General features: G+C 50.8%; 6 protein-coding genes across 6 annotated transcripts; 4 read left to right on the forward strand and 2 right to left on the reverse strand.

Moving 5' to 3' along the window:
• Positions 1 to 1,979: 1,979 nt before the first annotated feature.
• NEUTE1DRAFT_28700 (uncharacterized protein) lies at positions 1,980 to 2,451 on the forward strand (the record flags this gene model as incomplete). The annotated part of the gene is made up of 2 exons (XM_009856626.1): positions 1,980 to 2,002; positions 2,283 to 2,451. Coding segments are annotated over 2 exons (192 nt in total), but the record flags the coding sequence as incomplete, so codon positions are not given.
• A 3,754-nt stretch (positions 2,452 to 6,205) lies between these two features.
• On the reverse strand, positions 6,206 to 8,110 carry NEUTE1DRAFT_114510 (uncharacterized protein; the record flags this gene model as incomplete). Its single annotated transcript, XM_009857898.1, has 1 exon — positions 6,206 to 8,110. One exon carries the CDS (start codon positions 8,108 to 8,110, stop codon positions 6,206 to 6,208), a length of 1,905 nt encoding a protein of 634 aa, XP_009856200.1.
• A 2,066-nt stretch (positions 8,111 to 10,176) lies between these two features.
• NEUTE1DRAFT_114511 (uncharacterized protein) lies at positions 10,177 to 11,113 on the forward strand (the record flags this gene model as incomplete). The annotated part of the gene is made up of 5 exons (XM_009857899.1): positions 10,177 to 10,281; positions 10,350 to 10,438; positions 10,505 to 10,683; positions 10,966 to 10,992; positions 11,037 to 11,113. 5 exons carry the CDS (start codon positions 10,177 to 10,179, stop codon positions 11,111 to 11,113), a joined length of 477 nt encoding a protein of 158 aa, XP_009856201.1.
• A 231-nt stretch (positions 11,114 to 11,344) lies between these two features.
• Positions 11,345 to 11,980, reverse strand: NEUTE1DRAFT_55267 (uncharacterized protein; the record flags this gene model as incomplete). Its single annotated transcript, XM_009857900.1, has 2 exons — positions 11,345 to 11,516; positions 11,928 to 11,980. 2 exons carry the CDS (start codon positions 11,978 to 11,980, stop codon positions 11,345 to 11,347), a joined length of 225 nt encoding a protein of 74 aa, XP_009856202.1.
• A 3,493-nt stretch (positions 11,981 to 15,473) lies between these two features.
• Positions 15,474 to 18,020, forward strand: NEUTE1DRAFT_126043 (uncharacterized protein; the record flags this gene model as incomplete). Its single annotated transcript, XM_009857901.1, has 5 exons — positions 15,474 to 15,706; positions 15,764 to 16,425; positions 16,494 to 17,415; positions 17,636 to 17,791; positions 17,917 to 18,020. 5 exons carry the CDS (start codon positions 15,481 to 15,483, stop codon positions 18,018 to 18,020), a joined length of 2,070 nt encoding a protein of 689 aa, XP_009856203.1.
• A 5,579-nt stretch (positions 18,021 to 23,599) lies between these two features.
• On the forward strand, positions 23,600 to 25,062 carry NEUTE1DRAFT_91003 (uncharacterized protein; the record flags this gene model as incomplete). The annotated part of the gene is made up of 5 exons (XM_009857902.1): positions 23,600 to 23,843; positions 23,894 to 24,124; positions 24,181 to 24,248; positions 24,308 to 24,477; positions 24,545 to 25,062. 5 exons carry the CDS (start codon positions 23,600 to 23,602, stop codon positions 24,987 to 24,989), a joined length of 1,158 nt encoding a protein of 385 aa, XP_009856204.1.
• Between the last annotated feature and the right edge of the window lie 1,653 nt (positions 25,063 to 26,715).

The raw sequence follows: 26,715 nt of genomic DNA on the forward strand, positions 1-26,715 counted from the left end.
GTGCCCTGAGGAACGCCAAGTGTTGACGATATCGCATCCATGTTCCTGACTGTGTGGTTTGCTGAAGGGACGGTTCAGGGGCGTGACCAGAGCAGCCACGGGAATTGACGAGTTGGGACGACAATTTTTCACACTGTGAAGATTGCCCATCCATTGGTCATGAAACCACTAAACCAGTGCCGTCACATCTCATTCGAGCCAGTCAGGAAGTATACAAGGAGATCATCTCAAAGGCGAAGAAGACTCACTGAATGGCTTCCTCTAGTCTCCCGAAGCGCCGGTAATCTCTTCTTTCTTCTTTTCCAAAAACGCCATCAGATGATGCTCATGACGATGATGGCCGACAGTGTCTCAGCTGGCAGACAGTTCGGTTCGTGCTCCGTGAGGCCCACATGTATATGGGGTAGGTCTAGACCCGCTCCCGCCTGGCAGCCTTGGAAGAGAAACCAGACAGGCGTTTTGTTGACATAAAAAACCGATCGGTCGCGCAACAAATGTAGGTAACGGCTACCCCAAGCTGCTTTGAGAAGGGATCGTGGATGGCCATGATGGTGTCAAAAGGTCTGCAAGCGAAATTGACAGTCAGCACATCCTTCCGTTGCTCGGCTGCCTTTCTGCACTAGAGATACCTACCCGCCGTGCTCCATACCGGTTGCGACTGCCCTACGCCAGGGGCATGACTGTAGGTATAGAATGAAGCAGGACTGTACAACATTATCACCACAACATGGATGGCATGGATGCTAGGGAGGGAGAACTTGCAATAGCGACATCCGAGTTGGAAGAAAGTGCTGACACTCGACGAAAACGTCCAAGAACGCAGTACGTACACCACCTAGTAGTGACTGGCTGACAGTCCAACATCATCCCATGGCTCTTCAATCATCTCATGCTCAGGTGACGGTCCGAAATTACCAAATAGCTGGGCTTCCATATGTTCGGTGCTTTTCGCATCGGAAGCTGGCTGTTGGAGGAATAATGGCATTGGATTTCAGTCCACTGTTGTTGACCGGGACTGGAAGCCCAGGCTTCTTTACGCTACCTCTATCCATGGTGCGAAGAGGTGCATGCCCTACTGGCACTAGGGGCTACGCAGTATCGTCTATCCCTACTACCTAGTTTGGTGGTGTGCTAATAAGGTGGAAGGTACGCAGTACATGACATAGGTAGCATGTAGACGGCAGGTGGCCTGTGCAGTCGATCGACGACCTCATCCCCAAATTGGACGCGGGGTTAATTTTGACTCGGCCAACAGGGGCACTCTTCTTTTCCTGCCCTGTCCATTTTTCCATCCGACAGCAACATGGATTACCAACACCATATTTCCTGAGCATTGCCTTTAGTTTCCAGCACTGGCTTTCTGTCTCACATTTTCCATCCAAGAGAGACTACCCAGGACGGGATTTGTATTGGTCTTTCAAAGGCAGCGGCACATTCCTTGGACCAAGCAGCCTCTGTCACACATGAACACCTAGGATCTCATTCATCGGTTGTCAAATAAACGCATTGCCCGATCCGCTCGGTCATCACACAGCTGTGACGGTGTACGCAGTGCAACGACAACGCCCAGCTCCCACAAAGTTTTGCTAAATACTGACATACCAACCTTATCAGTACAACAGCAAGATACCGTAATCGGCCCGCCACTCGAGCTTTAGATGTTGCATTTTACGGACGCGACGTTCTCATGCAATCCGTCACTGAATTTGAAACTCCCCGTACATGAATCCCAATTGTACGATATCCGTGGGTGTCCGTACTGCGCCATCACCTCCAGTCACGGAGTCACGGTGTTGATGTCAGATGTCCTTAAGCGACACGGATCTCGACAACTGCCGCTCCCGGTCTCTCCATCTGCGACGGCTCGACATTCCAAAATGTTTGGAGTTTGGCCGTCTGTCTCATCCACCGCACACTGTCATCACCATAGCGACATGTTGAGTGGGAGAGATACCCAACCAACATGGCTATCACACAGTTTTTGCTGCTTCCAGTGCGGCAGGTAATGTAACCCTACTAAATTTTCCTCGCCCTCCTACATAGGCACCCCCTTTTCTCGGTACCGCATATTCGTTCTTTCACTCTGAACACCCACAGACCTCGAACACCGGGATTTGGAACCGCTCTGTTCTGCTCTTTTCGGTTTTAACTGCCCGGCTTTGTAGTTTTTGAAGAGTCTTCCCTCTAGGCTAGCTGGGACACCCTGACCATGTGGCCCATCGCGCGGTCACTTCCCGCTGGCATCTTATCTGTTCCCTCGCTTTGCTGGCTTTGTTAATCAGTATTCTCTTGGGTGGCACCTCCCCAGAAGAATGGTCACGATTCCGAAATTTGAAGCGGCTCGAGAACGCCACTGCACCATTCGAGCTTCTGGAACCACAAGTTCCATCCAATGCCAAGCTTCAAGTCCCAAGCCACAACCATCCAATTTCGCTACTGCACCCTCCTCCCCAAGATCTCGTACTCAAGTGTGCACCCGCTGTGGCAGCGTGGCTTCACATTGTTATGTTGGTAACGGCGTCTTGGAAGAGCCAATGCTCGCTCAGCACACGTTAGTGCGCAATTCTGGTTCCGGTGTCCCGGCGCCAACCCAACAATCTCCAAACCATCACGAAGCCGTTTTTGGCCTAGAACAAGGCGCCGTGCCACATGGATTGGACCTTGGGTGGGGTGACGCTCTCCAACGGCTTTCGGCACCATGTCCGACTTTCCTTGATGGGCTTAGGGTTTGATTACGTATATGTGATTCAGTTGTTGTTCTCCCCCTATCTCCCCGAACCCTCTCCTCTGTTTCGGAAGACCTTGACGTTTGCGGCTCTCTTTCCTATCCTCTGACTGTTCGAATATCCTGGGCTACGGTGGTCCCTCTGGGAGTGTATTCTTGTTGGAGGGTTGTCCCCGAATCAGCTTGGCCCTCCAATAATCTGGATACGAAAGGGCAAACACTTCCCATTGCGATCTTCCGGTGGGCCTGACGAGGCCGTTACCTTGAAGAACATCTAGTGTATTCTTGATTTTCGAAGACAGGGCAGCCCTAACAACAACATAAATGTACCCTGATAATGTCCAAGGGACGACTGGGAGCCGTTTTCGGGACACTGTTGGTGGTTGGTTTTTTTCCAACTCAGCTCAAATCCATCATCTCGCCTCGAGGTTCTTCCCTTGTAGAAAGGGCTTCGTATAGGTTTCGCTGGGACGGATTGGAGGGAGGACCTCAGAGAGCGGTGAAGTGGCTTTTGTTGGACAAAAGCGGATGATGGTACACAGCATAACGATGGGACAACTGCTACTAGTACCGGATGATGGACGGATTTGAAGTTTCTGGTGCCGGAATGGTGGAAACCCTTTGTCTGGGCCAGATCTACAGCTGTCGTCCTTCAACGGAAAGCTGTTTTGGTGGTTTGTCACTGATTCAGCCCGCAGTGCGAGGCGAGGTGTGCGAAAAAATAGCCCGAACACACTTACTAACTAAAACATACCAGATAGTATTCGATCTTTCCTTCGCACATCTCACGAGGCTTGTGGCCATGGATAAATGCTAGGATAAGATAATCGTTGACACACGAGATTGCAACCCGCAAGCTAAGACTAGTATCGTTTCAGCGGACTCGATGTAACAGAAAGGCCCGAGCGAACGGCTAGAACACGAGGAGCATGTTGAGAAGAAATGAAGAGTCCAGCAAAATCTCGGTGCGCCACTGGCATGCCAAAAGCTACCACATGGCTACTCAATTAATCAACTTCGAAGACCATGATTCGGGGAATGGCAAGTCAATGAGAACCAACTCTTGAGCGTTACTCGGTGGTGTACAACACTGGAACAGCTTATTCACCTATCATACCCCAAGTTATTCAAGGAATCAGACTATGGAAGGTTGTTCACCTGATGATCGATCTCTTCCAGGTCACACCTCATTATTCACCGAAAACACCATCTCTGTTTCTGGCTGAATTTGCATCAAGTTCATCAACATATGTTGGCTATTCGTGCGCTCTATGCCTGAGCACACGACCAAGTGCTCTGACCACGTCTCTTCAGGGGCACACCTCACGCTACACAGTGCACATGGCAGGTGTTCGTGCTGCACGCATGCATGATCCTAGTAGAAAGAATTGTGTTCCTGCATGATACAACGACGCTATCACCGAACCCGTCATGGTCCGGTCTTAGTACTCTCCGACTGCAGTACACGTAGTTTCTATGAAAGGCGGGCACGGGCTCAACGGGGGAAAGAGGGAGGTGGGGCGGGCGCACCGGCTAGCGTAGGCACACGAGTGGCTACCTCAATAACCAGAAAAAGTTTCAAGGTACCGCGTAGTGGCATGCCGTCAAGATGATAGTTCAAAGAACAGGCAGAAGATTAGGCCGATACAGTAAAAACCTCTTGCTTTTGCAAACGAATCCGACAGCCAAGATTCTTGCAAAAGGGTGGGGGTCCTGCAAAAGAGAGTAGTATCGGACTGTATTCCCAGCTATTTGGAGGGTTCGCGGACAGTTAAAATCCTTGGAAAAAGGGGGGATTTTAGTATAAGGGGGCTTGCAAAAACAAAAGTTTTTACTGTATGTTTTCGAAAGGCTACCTACCTACGGGGCCCCCGCCGATTCAGTTCCTTTGTCAATCGACACAAGAGGCAAGTGCTGTAATGGAAATCGCAAGACATCATGAAAACCGGACCGAAATCGCTAGGCAGAAGCCCAACTAAAGGAACGTGCCTTAGAAAACCCCGTGAAGTCTTTTCAAGAGTTCCCAAACCTCCAAGAATAGCTAGGCACACTATCACGAAGTCATACTGGATTGGCCGAGTCGGTTGTCCTCGTTTATTTGGCGAAGACCATTTTGTCTTGATGTAGGCATGTTTCTGGACCCTTTTCTCCACCAGCCGTTTTTCAATCATTTGTTCCCACCGGCCGTGGCTCTACCCCACGGGGACTTTCAGTTACTCATCCCGATCGATGGTCGGTCTAGACAACAAGCGGATGATAATTCGGAGTTCTGTGGGTATCGTACGCCACTTTTACGCACATCGCGAAAAAGGAAATCTGGAGTGGGAGTGAGCTCAAGATGAAAGGAGTATGGCTTTGTCTGTAGGGAACAGTCTGGGGAGTTGTGAAGATATGCAAATGATGAATGGATTCCCCCCTCTCTCTCTGAATATGCCATTCACCTGACCAACATCATCTCAGTCTCTCTCAGTCTCACTACGAGCAGCAACAGCAGTGTTACGGACTCCTCACAAGATTTCGATCACACTACACTAATTTAATGTGAGAGTCATGTGGCATCAATACATATCGGGGACACTACAGCATTATGAACCCTAACTCTCTCAGCAGTGGCAGAGAATCATAGTAAGAATATCTTTTGACAAGTGAAACCGCTTCGCCCATCCACACACCACGCACGAAAAGAGGCCGAGATTCAGATTTCTTCCCCAACATTCCCATGGTTTCGAAGTTGTTTCTCTACATGTATAGGCAGCTTCTGTTTCACAATTCTAGCTGGCATCTGACCATTACAAGCTTTTTTTTTTCTTTCCATTTGGTGTGTTTGTGTGTGTGTCTATTATTTGAATGCTCTTCCATATACTCGCAACTAAACGAGCCAAGTTGAGCCAATTGCGCATTGAACGCCACCAACAGTGAATGCAAATGCACAATCTATGGTATAATGGTCTTAGGCCGAAGTGGAAACTCCAAAAAGCAAGTTAACGGGGAAAGTTGGAGGGAAGGCACTAATGTGTAGAAAAAAAACACGATCCACGTGAAGCAGAAAAAGAGCAAAGTCAAAGAGAGACACTATCGAATCAAGAAAGGATGTATCTTGTTATCAAATGTTGGAAACTTCTGATACATAATTTTTGGGTACTAGCAAAAGTAGATAATGAAAAAAAAAGTGGACGAATAAGGGGGAAGTGCCATACTGCTGGTTGTTTGCCACAAGCCAGTCGGACAGAGAGAACACTTTGATAACTAAACATTGACTCTTAACAGGAAGCGCTTACCATAAACAACGACTTATTCTCGTAGGGACGACAGGGTGCGAACGCTTATATTTGATTTTCTATATAGACTCCCGAAGTAAAGAATGAAACTAACTATATAACAGCACAGAAAGGATGGAATACTTACGAATGGAACCGGCGAACTTGTGCAGATGCGAAAACAAATCAGAAACCAGATTTCCCCTTGATCGAGTGCATCGTACTACTCACCAAATTGCGAACTTCGTTTCTGAAAATCCTCAAGACGGTTGATGACCTCCTTGAGACTCGGTCGGTCAAAGTAGTTCTCGTTCCACTCACCACGCTCTTTCATCTCATGTCGCATCTGCAAAAAGTCTTCTGCAGCTTTGACCTCTGTGATCCACCAGTTCTTCGCGACTTGAAGAACCTCTCCTTCTTCTTCGTCTTCCTCCCTATCAGTGACAGTACCATCAAGTAAACAAGACCCTTGGTGAGTGTCTTTCTCGTGCACCAAGACCAATTTACTGCCCCGCCGCGTGATCAGGCTCGACAAAACCCCCCTTCGACCCCTGGTACACTGATCCACCAAGTCTCGCAGCCCAGTAGGGGTTTGTCTCATCGCTGGGAACTGCAAATCAGGCTCGCGAGCATAGGACTGCCAGAAAGCGGCCTTGTCCGGGCCACTCTGGCCTTCGAAGATGCACCAGAGTAGTTTTCCCAACATATATACTACCGCTGCCTCCTGTTCCACCTTTGAGAGGCATAGCCATGCGATGTTGAAGCTGGTGTGACCTTCCGGCCGTTGGCTGTAGTTTTCACAGGTTTCTAGGGCTTCCCAGTCTGGCAACTCCCGCGTGAGCAGAGCGGCGTATCTCGCTATGATGTCCTCGGGTATGCAGAGGCCCAGATCATTGTCTTCGAGCAAGCTGTCACTGGCTAGGATGCGTACGTAATCCAGGGCGTTCACCTCAGGCGCGCCAAACTCGCACCACAGCCCGCGCTGCTCGAAGTCTACCATGACTATGTCTCCGGCCTCGGAAAGGAGGATGTTGTCAAGACGGAGATCGGGATAGTACATCTGGCCTTTGTCATGAATGTGTAACAGACCCTGAGCCAGCTGGATAGCCCATTTAAGTTGGTCTTTGAGCGCAGGCTGCCCATGGATGCGAAGGAGCGGTAGGGTGTCTCTGAGGCCTCCACCTGGATGATAGGGTATAATGAACCCGACGACTGCGTTCTTGCCTCCAAATTGACACTGCTTGGTCACAAGACGTACCGGACGTGAGATGACATGGGGGTGGGGTGGCATCTGCAGCAGATTACGCAGTTCGGTGTAGAGGTATTTGGTGCCGCTGGTCAAGGCCTTCAAGATCCAGAGCTTCCTCTTCTTCGCCCTTGTTCCGTTGGCGGTGTCGTCTGTGGCCATGGCCATCCCACGATCACTATCATCATCTTCTATGCAAACAAGGCACACACTCTCGGTAAGTTGACGCACGATGTGGAGCTTGAAGATGTCTATCGGCTCCGGAAGATTATCCTGAGGCAGACCAAGGTGGGCTCCGAGCTTCGAAAGTCCAAGGAGCTGTCCCTCGAGGTGGAACGTTTGGGCAATAGTAATTTTGATGTTACGGATATCAAACTCAAGATTCTCAAAGATGATTCGGGATCCAAAGGGCAAGTTCCTGCTATACATCTCAGCAAAGCTATGTTTGTTGTCGCCCTGTTGACTTGATTGAGTCCACGCTTGCAGTGTTCGCAGGATATGACGCGAAATGCCGAGCCTCTGTACTCGGACGGTATCCTTCGTGTGGAAAGCGGCATCTAGGTCGAGGAGGTCCCGTAGCCGTTGGCAGCTGCCCGCTTCCTGAGGGAGGAACACATCAAATCGAAGGGGCGGGATATGGTTTCCTAAGAACAGAGGCAGTGCACAAAACTGAGTTCCTTGGCCGGTACACCCATCGATTCTCCAAAGGGGGTTTTCCAGTAACTCGAGACTATCGATTCGGTTCTTGGGGTTCAGTTGGGAGTGGAGCCACGACTGAGATTCTGGCTCGGTGGAATGAGGGCTTGAGGAATTTGGAACGCTCGGTACAAAGGCAGCTGTCGGGTGGATAACGTTACGGATGGAGGCTGAAGTGAGCTTCATTGTGTCTTACTGACTTCCGAAGAAGTCTCGCCGAAGGGTGGAATATACACTGCTTGAGGTATGGTGGCCGTGAACACTATGACTCGAGAATTGCGTTAGCAAAACGCGGACAAAGCACCCGATGGAGATACTAACAGTAAGGGTTTTGCTGGCAACGAGCAGTTGTCTCAGGATGTCCTTCTCATCAACAACTGGGGCTGACTGTCCAAATACAGGTAGTGGATCGCGACCACTTTGGACTCTGACAACGCAAGAAATGCGAGAAAGTGGCTAAGGTGATCGCAATGGACAGCCACAGTTATCGATGCAGAAGTGACTCAACGCCAATCTGCAAGAATACAAGGATGACACGAAGATGCTGGAAAAGGGAGCTTATTTCAGCTAGTTAGCCCATATTCAATGTTTTCGATTTTCATTTGACATGACAGTACATGCCAACAGAATGTCAAGATCAAGAGATGATGGCACCCGAGCAGGAAAGAGCCATTTGGCCGTCTCAAGGCTGGCCCCTTCCCCTCTCCCGGAGAAGGAAAAAAAAAAAGAAAAGGAAAGAGCCAAACACCCGACGTCGTCGTCACCCGAGAGTGGGAAAAAAAGAAAGAACGTTGGGTTGGAGAACGAAAAGAAAGCTCTTGCCTATTTCTTTTGCAATTGTGGGTATCAGATTCGGATCTGGCCGTCAGAGGAGGGTGCGGCCGGGATTTGGCACTGCAGGTCGAGTCGGAGTTGTATTGAGCTGGCCCGATTGACTGAGGACTGTCAACGACGCTGGAGTCGTAAGGTGTAAATACTTCAACATGTGAGTATGCCTCCTTTGGTACTTAATCCAGCACGGTATATTCGAAGGGCCAGTCTCCTTAGTTGCTGTCAATCTCAACATCGCGGCGAGGCTCATATCCGTCAATAGTCCACTTGCTGCATGGCCGGTACGTGATGTGGACCATCGTGGCAGGGTCTCGACCCGCCCGAACTCTCACCGAGTGTTTGCTACAGTGGAAACCATGCAGGAGTATCCCAGAATGGACAAAAATGGCAGAACTGTTGTCGCTGATTGTGCTGTTGGCCCTCATGTTGACAGTTTGCTCGCGGATCAAGCTGGCCTTCGGATACCAATGTCCTTGCGGCCATTCGTTTCCATTGGCGGTTGACATGGACATACTTTCAACTCACCTAGTGATGACGCGCAATGGGCAATCGTACTGAACCAACAAAGCAATATGGCACTTGGCGAATTGAGCAACAAACACCAAAATGGGTGCTTGGCACACAGGGATTGCTACACTCGACCTCTATCCTCATCTGAGGTTCGTTTCATGAAGCCATCCAAAGAGCCAGTGTCATAGCTCGTTGAATGAGAGCAACAGACCGTGTTAGTACGCGTGCTGCGGTTCTTCCTAGATGTGGGATAATGCTCATGTCCCAAGGCCTAGATCATGATATCTCTCATACTTCAGCGTACATACAGTAATTGGCACTCCCCACGTTGTGTCTTCATGATCTTCAACTCTTCGTGACTGAGAGATCCTTCTAGAGACCAGTATCAGTTTCGCTTGAGTCGAGGAAAGAGGGGAGTATCCTGATCAAGTGCGGTTCATGAGTATAGCATCACTGCAGTTGATGATATCTACGTTTCGTCCTTGAGGCCGTAGAGGCCGTACGGCTCGCTGAGATCCGGTTGATTCGAAAGCATGTTAGAGTAGACCTGACTTGGGAATCGACACATGTCCCATACTGCGTGAAAGGCGTTAGAAGTTTTCTTCCTGAGCTACCTATTGGACATTCCCTCAGTCATAGCCACTGTTTGATTCTTGAAAGCAGTTAAATGACCTTTCAAGATCTTCTACACAACACTCCAAGAACAAGAGTAGTTCAGTGTCGTCATGGGAAATCCAGGCCCCTGGTCTGGAGAAGAATGAACGACGTGAGTGTTGTCTAAGGACAAAGGCCTATGTTACCAGCTGTTAGCGACATTTCTGAAACTCGTAACCAGACCACGCTGCAGGAAAAGATCGAATTACTGTCGAGCGTTGTCTTGACAATGATTTATGGCCGGCCTTTCACGAACAATGTCCACCAAGTGGCAGGAAGCTACCGCATCTGTCGTCACTGTCCGGTGGTGGTCTCCCACAGCCGATGAGCTCGAGCGAAATGTAGCTGAATCCGATATCTACGTACATTCAACTTGATCAAACAGTAGGTTTTCCGCATACATGGAAGCTTTTTCAGCTGGAGGCTCTAGTCCGCCCTGACAAACACGTGGGCTTGGGAGCTTGGTGGTATTGCAGCGGTCTCAATTGCTGCTCTGGCAACACTTGGCTCAGTCGCTTTGTGAGTGTGAGATGTGTGACCTCGTTTCCATGTAGTGTAATATATTTTTAACATGGGTTCTGGAAGACGTTTATCGCCGCGTCAATGCTGCGATGATCTACGCCGCACCGTTCAAGCTATCTCCCATTGGATGTGTCTGGCATCGACGAAAACCGCGATCGCAACTGGCCAATATTATCCAGCATGCTCTCTCATGAGCGTATCACGAGACTCGATCCGTGATATCGTTTCATATGCCCTTGGTGGTAAGAATCGACCTGTCACATATCGAGGTACCCGATGTGTAGCTGCCAACAGCTTATCGAGACAGAGTCAATGGACCCCACACAACGAACACCACTGGAACATATCCACATACGAGCTTCCACTCTCCTTCAAGGCCAAACCGGTCTGACGGTAGGATCGACCAAGACAGACCGGAGGCTGGTGAAACGAGTCTAAGTATTGGGGTGGGAACAACGAGCCAATGCGTCGAGCGGACGGACCTTGAAAGAGACGAAAACAGAATGAGATGCGTTGGCGAATAGGACTGCACGTGCACTCATTTGCCAACGGTGTGTTTTATATATGATGACTTCGTTGCCTGATCCGAAAATAGTTCAGACTTCCAACTGTCCTGGACAGCGTGACAACGAACGATATGTTGACCGTGGACAATGCGATGTGGTCGTTTGATAGAGATCATTGCGAATACTTGTCAAAAGAAGGGCCAAGATAAACAAAAAAAGGGGAATGTCGTCCGGGCGAGACCGCAAGCTGCGGTTATCGGAAATAGATAGGTTGTTGGGGGTCTGATGTCGAATCAAGGAGAAGACTGCGGGAACTCGGTAGGAAACCCGAGATGCTGGTTCAACGAGGAGGGACACTTTCACCTTGCAACCGCAATTCACGCGACTTTTGTGTTGATCAATCAGTGCGAGGGGGTCGATGGACTCCTCCTGTTGTTGGAGGCGGTTCTGGCGGCTTGAAGGAAGTGAGCAGGAAATAATCCCTCCCAATCTTGGGACAGCAGAGTATGTAGTCGGGTCGGGGGTCGGGGTCCGGCGTCCGGCCTACCACGTGAGTGAGGCATCGGATACTGCCTGCCCTGTCTCGAGCCTGTTCTCTGAGGTGGCCCCTGTTCTCTCCCCGCAATGTACCTCGCAGCTGACAGTGCTCTGGGCAGGCAACTACTGTACAGTATGCACTCTGTCTACGGTTGCCTTGTAGGCTCAGGGGGGGTTTTAGGGAGCTGGCAAAAAGTGGATCGATGTTGACTATCTCGACTCCACCAAACGCGTGGATAGAAATTGAGCAAAGGCCGGACGGCCGCCTTGCTGGGCTCAGCCATCAAGGTTCCTACCAAGCATTTCATTAATATCACGAAAACACCATCTGCCATTCGTGTGTGATCGATAACAGATTCATCTCCTGCCAGACGTATATGTCAAGCCAGCCTGAGGCTCGATGATACCACCTGGCTACACCCCCGCATTCAGTGATCCGATACCTTTTACCTGTCTCCTTCGATGACAAAGTGGCAACAGCACGGGATTGTGGCATGTTGGCCGGCTTCGACTTTCATCCCATTGCCAACTCACGAGCCAGTATGCCGTATGCCCGTATCCCACCACCGACGAAGTGGCGACGATAGCAGCAACCCATCTATGACTCCAAAGGCAACAATTTCCACAAATGGTAATGTGAGCGAGTGTATTCAAGGACTCGGCATTGACGGGTTTGTGGCTCCCCAATTTATCCATGCCCACCGCCTCCCGTTTGACAACCTTGTCCTATATACTAGTAAGCACGACATACTATTTCACGGCGATACGGAGTTGCCTGCCGGTGCTCAGATATTTGGGTGACGACGACTGGTTATGCAGGTGATGCGATGCGACTCGCGTTGTGTGGTGACGAATGACAGATCGAGGATGCTATTCACAACCGATTTCCAAGTGGTCAGTCAGCTGTTCCGGTAAGCATTGTTTACCATGTCACCTCCAATGTCAACCGCTATCATCTTATCCTCGTCGTTGACAACGCCTGGAATATATGACCGATAGCTTTGCATCATGCTCGGACGTACAAAAACATTCTGAAGACTACACGTTACTGAATCCTCAATCAGGGTCCGCTATGCCCTGGCTCCTGGCTAGAAAAGCCTGGAAGGGAACATTCCTGTGCCAAAGATTCTGGTGCAATACGCCCTGCTTCCTGCATCAAGCTAGTGTTGAGGTGTCCAGCAACCACCCTTGGCTTCTCAGGGTGCCATGCCACACCCGTTGATCGTCTGCGAAAAAGTTATCTCGGGGCTCTTTCGCGACTGGGTACCAAAACCACATGCTTCTTGTGCATCTGTCAGATGGACGTTGCAAAGATGAGGCATATGGCGGATTCCATATAGCGTCTCAGCGTCCAGTCCTTGTGGGCATTTGGTGTTCGGAGAAGTGTGCAAGACTGAGACTCAAACGGCTACAGCCATCGGAGACGGCCTTCGGAAAATGGTCGTCCTGGAACCGGGAGGCGATCCTAATTTGTGCGACAGACGTGCAGGAGGCTAGAGGATGGGCCGGCTTCTGTTGGAGTGAGTGGTGAGATTAGACTGGATGGGGGAACAAAGTGTCTGAGCCACATCGTCAAGTCCAGGACCCTGGTCTACGCCGGTCTACCTGGGCTTGTTGCTACCCAGAGGTAGCGTTGGACTGTCGGTGCCCATGGTGCCTTACCCCATATAAACCTTACTCTTTGCAACATCCAACGGCCTTGCGCAACCTGGATTATGGGCGCCGGCTTGCCTTCTACGGAGGGCGTTTTTCCGCTCGACTCCGGTTTCCCTTTCCTTCACGTCCCAATTACCGACTTTCTCTCATTTTACTGTAGATAGGCTCCAGCCCAGCCTCCAGCGTCATCTAAGCTGTCCACCGATCTTGCCTATCCCGTGCCATACGTAGGTCGTGCCGGGAAGCTGGTTGGTTCTGCCGAGCGCCAGAAAACGTGGTCAACTCGTGTCTTCCCCGCGACCGGTGAATCTCTCTTCTCCCCCCTCATCTCCTACAAACCTTCACCGATTTCATCCCTCACTGCCACTACGAGACAAAGGCGTCCATTCAACCTGGAAAACCCCCGCCGTCGACTCTTGGTTCTCCACCGGACGACATTGCAACAAGTTTGGGGATTCAGCTTGGCCGACGCCCGTGGGACAAGCCGACCTAGGCGCCAAAAAAGTTCCTCCCAAGTACCTTTCCTCCCATCTACCACTGTCTGCTACCTACTGCCTGACACAGTAGAGATAACACCCGAAACTCAGTTGGCGACTCCTCCCCTCTGAGGTCCCCGTTTGTTCTTCACCGTCCTGCGGCCAAGCCGTTTCTGGGTTGAACACCACAGCATAGCGCCTTCACCGGCCAATTTACCTCACGGCCACCGCACACATTGTCTCCATCTACTGTCGTCAGATCGATCAACCTGCCTGCGGGGTGACTGATCTACCCCGTCTGCTCACTCCGGGATTTTGCTTCCGCCTTCATCGTCGCTCAAATCACTTCTGGAACTGGACAGCAGAGCAGTTCGGCTTGATTTTAGCTGCATATTTTGCTGTCGAAATCTGTTTTTGTCTGTTGGACGTCTCCATTGTCTGGATATCGTCGGCTCACAGGCTTGGCCACTCGCCCGCCATCTATCTGTGTGAGCTCTGCAGACATTGGCCTCTTTGCGACGGCACCTGGCCTCTTGGTGGTAGGCCAAATCAAGTCGGAGAAGAAGAGCATTTTGTTACTCGGGCAAATTAGGCGTTGGGTTGGCGGCACTCGAGCGAGAAATCTGTGCTACCGTCCACAGACAGCTCGCTTCAAGGTTGCCTTACCCTTCCGGTTCCTCACCGGCACCTCCACTCCTCACCATCGGCCTTCCTCTTTCCTCTCACCCCTCCCTCATTCTATCTCAACGGTTTACAGTCCTGACACCCACAGCTGCACTCTTCGCTCCTCTTTGTCACGCTGTCTGCAGCTCTCCATTGATTCATCGTTACGACCTGCTCTCTCCGGGGCGATGGCGCTCCTGTGAGGATGCCCGGTCTCCGCAACAACCTCACTTCAGTCCCCAACGTCCCCTAGGTACACCTTGGTACTGAAACGGCCCTCTCCTTGCTTACTTGCAGTCTACACAGCGGTACCGGGGTGCTATAGTGCTGGATGTCATTTGTTTCCACCGTGCTTCTATTCCACCTACTACCCTACCTTACCTAATACGGCACACCTGGCGGTACCTTTCGACAAAGTACACCCACCCATTCCCGTTTGCCCGTGTTTCTCGCCCTGTCAGACATACCTCCACAGTCTTATTCCATCCGCCATGGTAAGAAACCCAATTTCTTTCTTTCCGGTCGCGGTAGGCTGCATGACCCCAGAATGAAGATCTCCATATCTGATCCTCTTCTGTGCCTGCTAGCTAGACCGTCGAGTGTTTCCCAAACTTACACTCCCCCATCACATTCGCACACACATACATACTTACATACATACATACGCCTTCACACTCTTCCCTTCTTCCGGGTCATCCTACCCATACCCCTACACTAGCCCTCCTCCCCGATTCCCATGTTTGCCATGGCCCGCCTCACCGGTTCTGACGCACCACTTCTTTGAGCGCCCACTCTCTCATCTGCCCTTCTTGTTCATCCGATGTGCGGTGAATTGATGTTGCTTGTATAGAACCCCAATTTAAGGAAGCGCCGGGCTTACTGTCCCGAGCAATCGCCTGCCGAGCCAGTACTTCAGGACTTCCCTCATCGATCATCGCCCGGATGTTTTGAGACCCCACCCCTGCCGCTCAACAACTACCTGCCGCTCAACAATCAGTATATACTTAGGCAGGCCCCCGACATCGAGGTGACTATCACAGTGTCTCTTTACGATCTGTTGAACTTGCATCGTCCAGAACAGCGACAGTTGTTGCTTGAGAAAGCCGCACCGAGTCTCGAGGTCCCAGTTGGCACTCTTCTGGAACTCACCAAGCTGCAGTCGTACTCCCAAAAGAGGCCACGTCTCAATCCACCCCTCCCCATGTCAACATCATATACGGACGATGCATCTGGGCATGAGAAGAGCCAGGAGAAGTCGCCACCCAGAGGGCGATCAAATCATGATCCCAACAACGAGTTCCGCAAACCTTCTATTGCCTTTGCTGCTGAGCCTGGCTGTTTCCCGCCAGGTTGGAGTGGCGGGCCATTAGCAAGCTGCCTCGGAGATTACTTGTGCCCGCCATTCTCAAGCTTTATCGGCCCTTCAGGTAAGTTCACAGGTGTTGGCAGATATGGTAAACCCGCAATTCTGACTGTGGCTGCAGAATACTCACCCCTCCCACCTACCACACAGCATGAGTATGGCGGTGTCAGACCAGCTATGGTTGATGGCGTGGCATCCTTTCAGCCTACCACCCCAGTCTCCATGAGCTCGACATCTGTACCATCAGATCCGATAAACCTATTTGGGAATGGTGGTGATCCAGAAATTAGGGATCCTTTCTTGGCCAGTTACCCGCCACTTCAGCCTACTCCACTAACTGGAATGCAGCCTTTGACAGCCAGAGAAGAGATGATTTATCCCACCACTTCGCCAATCGCTAACTACGATGGTTCGCCTGACAGCTCTCGTGCAGCAGTGAAAAATGCTGGTGTTCGGCCGCCCCAGCCGCATCTTGGGAGTCCCACAGTTACATCACTCATCTCAAGCAGCTATCTAGCTGAACTTGACCCTTCAGTGTATGGACGGACGGGAAGTATGCCGGGCACACATCAAGGTTATAACATGACCGAGCAAGCTTTTGGCGTGAAGAATGATACGATCAGATACGAAATGAAACAGCGGTCCTCAGCATTTGACATGTTTCCCCAGTCAAGAACCATCTCAGCCAGACGTGGCCCCTTCAAGAACCACGACCAGCGTGAACAGACAGCTCACACCAGGAAAATTGGAAGCTGTATCAGGTGCCGAATGCAGCGAATTCGGGTCAGTAGTACTTTTTGTCGCATCGGTCATTGGACCATCCCTCATTAATGCAATTCTGCTCTACGTAGTGCAACCTCGATCCTGAAAATGAAAAAGGACCCTGCCTGGGATGCAAGAAGATTGCGGCAAACACCACCAAGATCTACCGGTTGAACTGCCTGCGTTGGAAGATCATGGACATCAAGCTATTCAAGCCTGGTCAAGTCAAGGACCACAAATGGACCGAGCGCTGGAAAGACAGCGTGGTAGATGACATTGGAAACTGGGCCTCTTCGGAAGTGAGGACAATCAGAGTCACTGAAGGGTATACCGGTAAATGGATCGAGCTCCAGGTCCGTCAGTTCGAACCGCAGCCTGGCGACAGCCTATACAGAAAGTGGGTTTCCAAGAACGGCGAGGTTAAGCGAGCCGAAGTCCCGGCCTTTGCTATCGTCGACATGGAATCCGCCAAGACCTCGTTCAACGAGTACATCAAGCGGGCCCTGGGAAACTGCTGCACCTACCTGCTGCGCAAGGAAAAGCTCCTCCAACGTACATACTCTCTTGCCATTAAGATTATGAAGCACTCATCCACGCACGAAACCGAACGCAGGCTGATCAAGAGCACTCTCGATCTCTGGATGTCAGTAAGGCTGACAACCAAGTCGTTCGAGATCGTCGGGGAGGAGAGGCTGGGCATGCCGCAAAATATTATCGATGACCCGGACAGTCCTTTGTGCGGCAAGATCCCGCTGCCTCCGGTTATGGGAGCGCAGATTGATTCCATCCTGATCCATCAGGTCCAGCCCCAACTTCGCCGAGACACGCTGGAGGAGCTGCAGAAGATGACTCAGGAGAAGAAGCAGAGAACATGGCTTACCACGTATCTGGTGACGTTTATCCTGTTACACAACATCGCCCTCATCACCAAACACGACGCAGATTACGCCAAAAAACACAACCTGGGGAGGCGATTTGCCAGGGAAGACAGCGTCAGAGAGTACAACATTGGTGAGTTACTTGGCTGCCTACCGACTTGACTTGCCCAAATTTCCCTCTCCCCCGGAGCGGGGCAAATCTAGAAGCAGAGTGTCACGATGCTGTTTGGTTATTTTGGGCGGCCGCCGCCGCCCACCAACTGTTCCGGGTTTCCTTGTTCGTGGTTATTGGGCCATGTGACCATGTGATGCATATTTGACAGGCACGTCATTGACTGATGAAACAAAAACAGGAGCAAATACACTTCTCGCCTACTTCCACTATTGCAACCGCGCGATCTACCCATTCTCTGCGGAATGCAAGGATCCAGACCTCCAAAGCATGGCGGAGCTTGACGGAGACGCCATGCGATTCGTGCGCGAGACACGGAACTTAGTAGCTGAACACAGTGAGTTGTACTCTTACAATGCTGCAGATACATTTATACATACCTTGCCCCAAATCTCAAACATAGGACACATGGCGGATGCGAGTTGGAGGCTAACTTTTGTTTTTCCTCTTTTCCTGGAATAGAATCAGATTGGGAACAAGTGTTGGCGAGAGAAGAGTACGAGGACCAGTACTACTATGTCAGTCAGCTTTATGAGCCAAACTGGCAACCTCGAGTCATGACCTAGACTCTGGATGGATGCTGGTGGTGATGGGGCTCTTGGCTATGCTGGTTGGTAACTGACCCAACGAACGAGTGGTGGTCCATATGTTGTCGTGTGCTATCACGGTCCGTCGACGAGTTGGTTCCAAGTTTACAGGTCGTGTCGTCTGCAACTGAGCGGAAGTAGAAAATTGAGGAGGCTGTCTCGATGCCATGGCTGGATAACTGGATATTTGTTGCAGCCTGGGGCTTGGCCAATACCAGAAAGAGACGAACGCAGGGAAAGCACGCAGCCTACATTACAATCGCATGCCGCAGAAGCAGGAGTAGGACTGGCGGTCGTTGCGGACACCCCCGTGTGAGTGTGTTAGAGGGATGAAAATGAGGCGCATCGAAAGTAAAAGAAGGAAAGAGGTGGGACAGGGCAGCGTTTGGATTGTCCTGTCCTGGCACATCCCGGCCAAGTTTCCCCCTCTCTCGGCCAAACGACGCACCCGGATGGGGGCGTGTTGCGTGCTGTTAAGCTGCTTGGTGTGTGTAAGGGATGGATAAGAGCAACAAGCTAGGTACCTTGGCCAGGAAGAGGACGATAGAACGCTGGATTTTGGCTCTTTTGCTGAGAGTGGAAGCAGGGAATAGGGCGAATGAATGAGTGTGTAAATAGGTATGGATTCGCATGATTCGTTCAATTTGGTGTTTGTCCATATGGAAGCATATGAGGTTGAGTGGTTTAATAATTCACTTTGGAAGATTCGTTTCTTTGCATGACTCGAGACTCTCCGTCCAATCGTGTCGGCATGCTGTAGAAAACAGAAGTGGAAGTTACATGCCTGGTTTAAAGAAATACTTGCTCTGTCTACACAAATGTTCAATCCAGTCAGTAATGACGGAAGGTGATTCGTCCTTTGCTATTGGTTGCTCGCAGGACTCGGTCTGCAACCTGGCACCTTCCTTGCCGCTGTGAGCTTCAGCGAATGCAGGCGCATCTGTGATGTGTGTCACCACTTGTCCAAAGACGGATGATTGCGCGATGACGGCGGATATATTTCTGGAGGTATGTATCAGACTTTGTGGGTGCCATTCGAGGCCTGCCACCCACGATTACAGTGAAGAGAAATGCATGAAGCCGGTCAAGTAGTTTACATACCAAGTGCCTGGATATAGGAAAGGGGGGCAGAGGTGGTCAGTCGGCTGAACAACCCGACATCAGGCGAACCAGGTGGGTGGGCCCGTGGGCCCGCTGTAGGATGACGGGGAATGCGGCGAGGATCGTCGGCTGTCGCTGTGAACATCCCCGTCAACATGATCCATAACGTTCCACCTTGGTGGTAACCCCGGCTCGCTGGGGTCACTTCATCACAGCTCAAAACGGCAAGAGAACCACTTTTCAGAACTACACAGAAAATGTTCTACCCAAATGATAGGCTGGTGTCTTCTCTTTTGCCGCTCTACAATACCAATAGTTTGCTAGCTGTCTACATGTGCTCCGGATCGAACAACAATGGAGCCGGGATGAACGGAACAGATGGCATCTGCTTCAATCAAGAAGGAAGGATGGATTACCGTCTCAAGTGAGCGCAAGCAAGCACCAAGCACTCATGCATTCTCCCGATGAAGCTGTCAAGCTAAAGCACCTCTACGTACATCAAGCCAGATACAGGACTAGGTAAGTAAGTTGCAAATGTTTGTCGAGGTTGTTTGCTACATGTCTCACCTTCAGTGCGGCTCCTCGCGGCGACGTTCATCGCATGTCTTACTCTACCCCAGCAAGGCGGCGGGTCTGGGGTGGTGTGGGTGCACGGGGCGGGCGGGGCGGGGCGGGGCGGAGCGGCCGGGCGGGGGCGGGTCGTTTCTCAGACCTCCAGTGGGTCCTTCCATCCTAGAGGTAACTTCCATCCCTGCCTTTTGATGCGCGATGCCATCCAGGCTTTGACGACTACCTAGAGGTACCTACCTACCTACCTACCTACCGTCACCACATATCATGGTAGGTACTACCCATGCCTTGTTTGCACATTCCTCTGGTCTCTCCAAGCTCCAGCATCCGGCCAGGTAAGATTGAAGGAATCATTTTGTGGCCTCCAACTGAATCCCAGCGACCATTTCTACATGTACACCATCCCCAAATTCCACCTCACTCGGATCTTGCCCCGAGATCCTGCCCATCCAATGAAGCCGACTCTTCAAGTAGATAGGGACATATCTCAGCTGGACTTTAAACACCATCCTGTGAGCTGCAATTCTGCGTCTGCAGTCTTATCTGCTGTACGCCTGCCACATCTCTCAAACTATCCTGAGACCTGGCTGCTCTCAATTCAGTTCAAATCCTCGAAAACATGATCCCAGCAACCTGAGTATCACTATTTCAAGTTGCTAGAGAGCAACTTTCACTGACAAAGTCAACTCACCAGCTGGTACGATCTCGCCGGTTACCTTACCCCTTTTTTTCTACCTCGGGAACTAGGTAAGCGAACTAGGGGGGGAAAAGTGTCTCCTGTTTCTTGATGGTGTGAGCAGAAGCCGGTCCGCCGCGGCATGGCCACGCAGTCGGCCGATTCCTTTAACATGGCAAAAGCACCGTACCGCTGTCACCACTGTGTATGCTTCAATACGGCTCCACGCAAGATTGGCCCAGATTGGGCTAGGTAGCAAGACGGGCACCTACATTGGACACTCACTCTTTCCTGCTGCTCCTAGACTGGCTGCGCATGGTGAGCTGCTAGCCCAACAAGTTTCAATATGTTCAACGAAAAACAACCCGGCCTCTTACGCCATGGATCTCACCAACTTTCATGGGTAAAATTGGGTGCTGAATCCAAAACGACACGATCAATCAGGCACCGATTGTTCGGACATGCCCCCGAGCGAGTCGTCTCTCATCCGTTGTTCATTGCCGACTACTCTTTGCGAAAACCTATGAGATGCGAGCAATGAGGCATAACTCGTGTCATCGGCTGTCTTCAACGGGCCCCTGCAGTGACCCGTTGATCTGTGATCGCACCCTGTACTAACTGCTCAAACCTAGTCGTCACTCGGTCAGTTGTTAGGCCAACCACTCACACCATACTCTCGCCTACTGTGTGTTTGCTGGTTTTCGGAAAGGGCGAGTGTGGACAACTTGGTCCTGCCGTTTTCACACCCATGGAGGCTGAAGACCAACGAAGATTGGCGTGGATTATCCAGATTCTGAACTGCAATGACGTCCTCTTTTTGTTAGCCATGAAACAGATTTTGGTCACCGGTTGGCACAGGTTGACCAGACAGGCACCGTGAGTAACACCAGGACCGGTTGCTGCTCATCTCAAACAAACGATCACACACCAACACTTGCACATCCTTTCTTTCTGTACGATGCAGGAGGATATGGTACAAATCATCCTCAATTTGATTTCTTTCATTTCGTCTTTCAGTCGTCGTCCTCAATTCCACTTGGCCACTGGACAGCCCCAAGCTGAGGCACCAGCATCGTCCGGGGTATCATTCTTAACCTGTCACCTTCGTTGAGCCTTTGCTTTCAACTATCTCACATATTACAGCCCTAGTTGAAGTTGGCTCAGTCTCGCTCAGCTGTATTTCGGGTCACACAAGTCACACAACATGGCGGGAAGGCAATGGCCATCAAGTCCCCTCCATGGTCCCTTCATTTTCTGTCCCTCCTTCGGGACTGACGCCGAGTCAAACCGACAGGTTCGACCACTGGTTGTCGGGACACACAGTTTTCGTCCTCATTCTTTCCTTGTCTTTGTTTCTCACCGAACGTTAATCTGCACCCAGCTGGGTCTCTCTTGCTTCAAGTTTGGCGATGTGGCAACTCTGAGTAGTCGGACTTGCGAATCACGGCAGCAAGTGTGCATCGTATAATTGTGTGTTCAGCTTGTCGCTCGGGCTAGCGCAACGACCGCAGATATTCGGCGGTCGTGTGCATCGTGCCTGCTGGTCGAGTTCGTTCTCGGCTCTTTTTCGAAGGTCCATCACGGTTTGCGCCGGCCCTGTGATGTGAGGTTCTACTTCCGGCTCGCCACCATTGACTACCTACTTTCCTAAGTATGCTAAGGTAGGTACAGCTGGCAAGTGGAAACTCTCATCCGGTCCCCGGCAAACTCTTCCTAGCAATGTTTGATGTGATGATCACCTTTACAATGCCTGTTCTCGCATGTCACTTACGCTACTTTGTTGGGGACATGAAGCCCGGCCCCGTCTTTACCGGGTACTCCTATACCTAGTGTATCGCCTCGGGAGAGAGCCGCCATGGCCGGTTCCTGCACGGTCCCCGGTTCCGGGCTACACATTACCATGTAGCCTAGAGTGCTCTAGTCACCTCATGCCGACATGTATTGCTCTCCTTTTCTTCTTTTCGACTTTTTGGGAATGTTTGCTACACCTGAGCTACAACTAACCTCAAACCCATGCAATTCCTATCTGGCGCTGCATGTCCTTTCCAGCTGAGCCTAGCCCTTCCGTCACCGCGGATGCCAGGAAGGTTACGGTGGCCCAAGTGTGCGTGAAGGTGCCATGTCACCACCGACCATGTCCTGTGGTGGCCCCGGACCAGGGATGGGACGCCACTTTCGACATCAACCCGTAGGGCTTTCCTTGTCCCGCAATGTCCCCAACCATGGCTCTGGGTTTGATGTCTAAACAAGAAGTTACATTCAGGCTTCTGTCCTATCTAGGTAGGCTCCATGTTGTTGTGTACTATCTACTTCCCCCAGGTTACCTAACCTATCGGCCACCCATGCCCAGCTCACTGACATCAACATGGTCATTAGGTAGGTACCTTGCACGACCCTCTTGCAGGGGAAACTGTACACCTTATAGGGCCTACCCGCATCCCTGTCAGCGACTTCTTTCTCTTTCGTTTCTTAGCGGCAGCTCAGAGATCCACTGCTGTCTCCAATTCCGGCAAATTTGACTTCGACACCAACTCATATACTGTGCTTGTGGCATGAACTCGACCTTGACAGCTTCACCGGCCTGCACTTACCCTTCTGGTTCACAACATGTCGTCGGCAAGAAGCATCGCGGTGATCAACGGTACCGTCCGTACCTGCACCATCGTCGACGGAAGCCATGACGAGACTCGTGTCTCTTTCCGTATTCGAGTTCAGAAAATCCTCCTGTCAAGCTCCTAAGTGCTAGCGCGGTCGACCGAGTCGAGGCTTGTTTCCTTTTCATTGACCTGGTAAGAGGACTTCAAGCTTGACCAGGAGCTGCCTAGGTATGTGTTACGTATATCCAAAGCCAGTCCGGCTTTTAGTTAAAAGGCCAGACATCTCCTCAATCTTTTGTTCGTGATCTTGTCAACCAGCCGATCTCACCTCAACTTAAAAGTGACTTTCCAGCTTTCCAAGGTCTCGACAATCCGAGTCCTTGCTTCAGTTCATACATTCAACAACCCAGCGTCCACCAGACCACCAAGTGTGTGCCATATTCCTGCCTTGGGAACCGTGAGTCGCAAGTCTTCCTCCTGCCTTATTGAAATAGACATTGGCTCGCTGAGGTGAGTGGCATTCTTTGGGAATGTTTGCAAGGGCACCCCTGAAGCTAACATTTACCGCGCAGCTATACACGAAGCACCCCACCTATCAGACGACTACCTGCACGATGTCTTCAGTCAATTCTGGGCCCGTTCTCGCCGCGGCTATTGCTCCAATCGTTGGCAACAACGATTTCCCCTTTGCCGCCGCAACCAATGCCGAGGCCCCGGCTCTTCCTAGCGGCTTTCCGTCTGAACTGAGATCCAAGTTGGCTTGGACTGGGTCTGACTTTGCCGATGAATCCAAGTACATCTTGTGTTTGACCGGCACTGACTTGGCCGAAGTCAAGCAGGCTATTGCCGAATACAAATGTAGGTTGCTCCCCATTAGGTTCCTTGGTCATCACACTGACCGCGTACAGCTCTTGACCAGGATGGTTATCTCGTCGAGCCGAATACCTTCCAGCTTCCCACGCTCGGTTTGAAGCTCAGAGCACTTGGACAGGATGTCCATTTCGGCAAGGGTTTTAGCGTAATTCGGGGCCTTGATCGCGCAGCTTTCTCTGTTGAGGACCTGACATTGGCCTACATGGGCCTCCAATCGTACATCGCGGAGCAACGCGGTCGACAAGACAAGCGCGGTAACATGCTCGGTTAGTCAAACGTTGTGGTGGCATTCATCATGCTCTGTGGCTGACATCTCGAATAGTGCACATTGTTGTGGATGACAGCACCAAACAGGCTGCTGAGCATCATCGCCACTCAAACAAGTCCATCGTGAGTGGACAACGCAATAGTGGCAGGCCATTGTAAATTTGACTAACCCTTTGTTGCAGACTTTCCACAATGAGGAGGCTGGCGATATTGTCAGCTGGTTGACGAGGAGCACAGCTGCAACTGGGGGCAAGTGTATCATTGCTTCTGCGTACACCATCTACAATGTCTTGGCTGCCACTCGACCCGACATCATTCGGACTTTGGCGCGCAGCGACTGGCCCTTCTCCATGTAAGTGATTACCGTCACACAAACTTATCTCATGTTATCAAGACTCCATCTAACATTCCCTACTCAGGCCCCGCTTTCAATGCCGTCCGGTGATATTTTACGAAGATTCGAAGCTCATCATGAACTTTGGCCGAGCGGCTCTTCTTGGGAACCAGGCCCATCCCCGTCCTCAGCATCTGCCATCCTTGACTGCTCGTCAAGTGGAGGCTTTGGATGCAATTGAGGCCATCGCGAAGGCGTCTCAGATGGAGATCCAAACCCAGGCTGGAGACATACACTTCATCAACAATCTGGCTGTTCTGCACCGTCGGGAGGGCTTCGTGAACGGAGAGGATGCATCTACTCAGCGCCATCTGGTTCGCATGCGCCTTCGAAGCACCGAGCATGGTTGGCCTATTCCTCAGGAACTAACTCAAGAGTGGGACGAGGCTTTCAAGAACAAGGGCATCAAGCGCTGGCATCTGGAGCCCATGCCAGCGTACTATTTCCCCCTCCGAAGCCAGCCCAACTGAGTCACGGTGATCTTGACGAGAGCGTATACGATTCCACGGTATCAAGTGGACGCGTTTCCTTCATCATTTCTGCAAAGAAACAAAATAACAAAAAAAAGCTTATCGGTCTACGGGCGCGGAGCATAGCACTAGTCCGAGGGTCGGTTTTAGGACCTGACAAGTATCGGCCATGGGTTTTCTTAGGCACGAACCATTGTTCACACTACAGTACCTCTTTTTGTTGTGGATTAGGGAATCTTGGCAATGATCTGTGTTACTAGCCTTAGCATACCGCTTTTTCCCACTGAACCTGGCAGTTTCGGTGCGAAAGAAGCATACATATGCACGGCGGGATTAGCTGTACGTGAGAAATCAGGCCAATGGGATCCCCTCATTCTTCATTCTTCTTAGCTAGTGCCTTTGGCAAATCTCTTACAGATACTAGAGCTACCTTCGGCATAGTATTGGGCGAGCTTTATTCCTTGGAGTGTTGAACGCCAAAAGGGTGTCTCGGACGAGCAGGTTCGGGTATCATTACAGGTGCCACTGCTATACAGCTCATATGCATGGTTAGAGAATACAACAGTTGAGCAATCGTGGTTTCCCATCTCAGATCTTCACTACGACCACGAACGTATTTGATGGTGCCACGCTCGATATCCGCTTGGCGGCAATAACGCTATTTTGTAGTTCGTGTCTTAGAATTTATACTACAAAAGAGATCCGATCTCAAGCCGAGATCAGACGCAGCACTTTGATAGGGCATGGACGGGACGATCACCCGCAACGGTAGAGGTACCGAGAATGATCGATGACCAGGGGATTGGGCTCCAGGGTTAGTGACACGCAGAAGGGCATCTACACAGTGCAGCGCAATGAGCATGCATGCATAGAGGCAAGTTCGGTTTTGATAGCGCCAGGATGATGCGTGAGTAGGAACGGGTAACAGTTCTCTTAGTGTCCGGCAATCCACGGCGTGCTAATCCTACAGTGTTTCGACACGCACATTTTACACACTTCATATATCTCTCTTACGCTGGACGGTGTTATACGGAAATGAGGTAACGTCGGGGACCAACGAGATAGTCATTCAGTTGTTTGCCGGTGTCGAGTTCATGTTTCAACACAGATGGATCCCCGGGCCATGGCTAAAGTTGCTAGTGCACTGCAAGGCCAATCGTCTGGGGAAATGAGTACGTCTTTGAATCCTCCCAAACTTAATGACTTTGTGTGCAATTGCCTGGTTGTCGCAGCGAGACTAAAAGTGGCTTGATGGTGGAGGGAAGAAGTAAAGATGCTAGTCTATTCTTCCTGCAAGTTCGATTTCTTATGAACCTAATGTTCTTTTGCCTCCAGGTACAAACAAGTAGCTCGACTTCGAAGGATAGTTACACAAATATACGTTTTCCCTATCATTCTAAGCGCTTAAGATTGCCAGAGGCTTTGTACGGCATAGGATAGAATGTAGTATCAAGAAGAAGCAAAGCAAGTGGTCTGATGGCTGGATGTGAGGTAGAGAGTGTCATTGTACAGACTTTAGTACTTCCATTGCTTGTTAAACACTGAGTGCATTGAGCCCTTCTTTGATGCGCGCGGACATCATTATATCGATATTAGATTAGATGCACTATATGAGTACCTGATAAAATGTTTTCTAACACCGTCCTTTGCTAGGCGCTGATAGTTAGGTAACAAATAATGATCAAGTGATTCTTGTAAGTGGTTATGACAATTACCTAGGCTAGAG

This window comes from Neurospora tetrasperma (genome assembly GCF_000213175.1).
Source record: "Neurospora tetrasperma FGSC 2508 unplaced genomic scaffold NEUTE1scaffold_81, whole genome shotgun sequence".
NCBI lineage: Eukaryota > Fungi > Ascomycota > Sordariomycetes > Sordariales > Sordariaceae > Neurospora > Neurospora tetrasperma.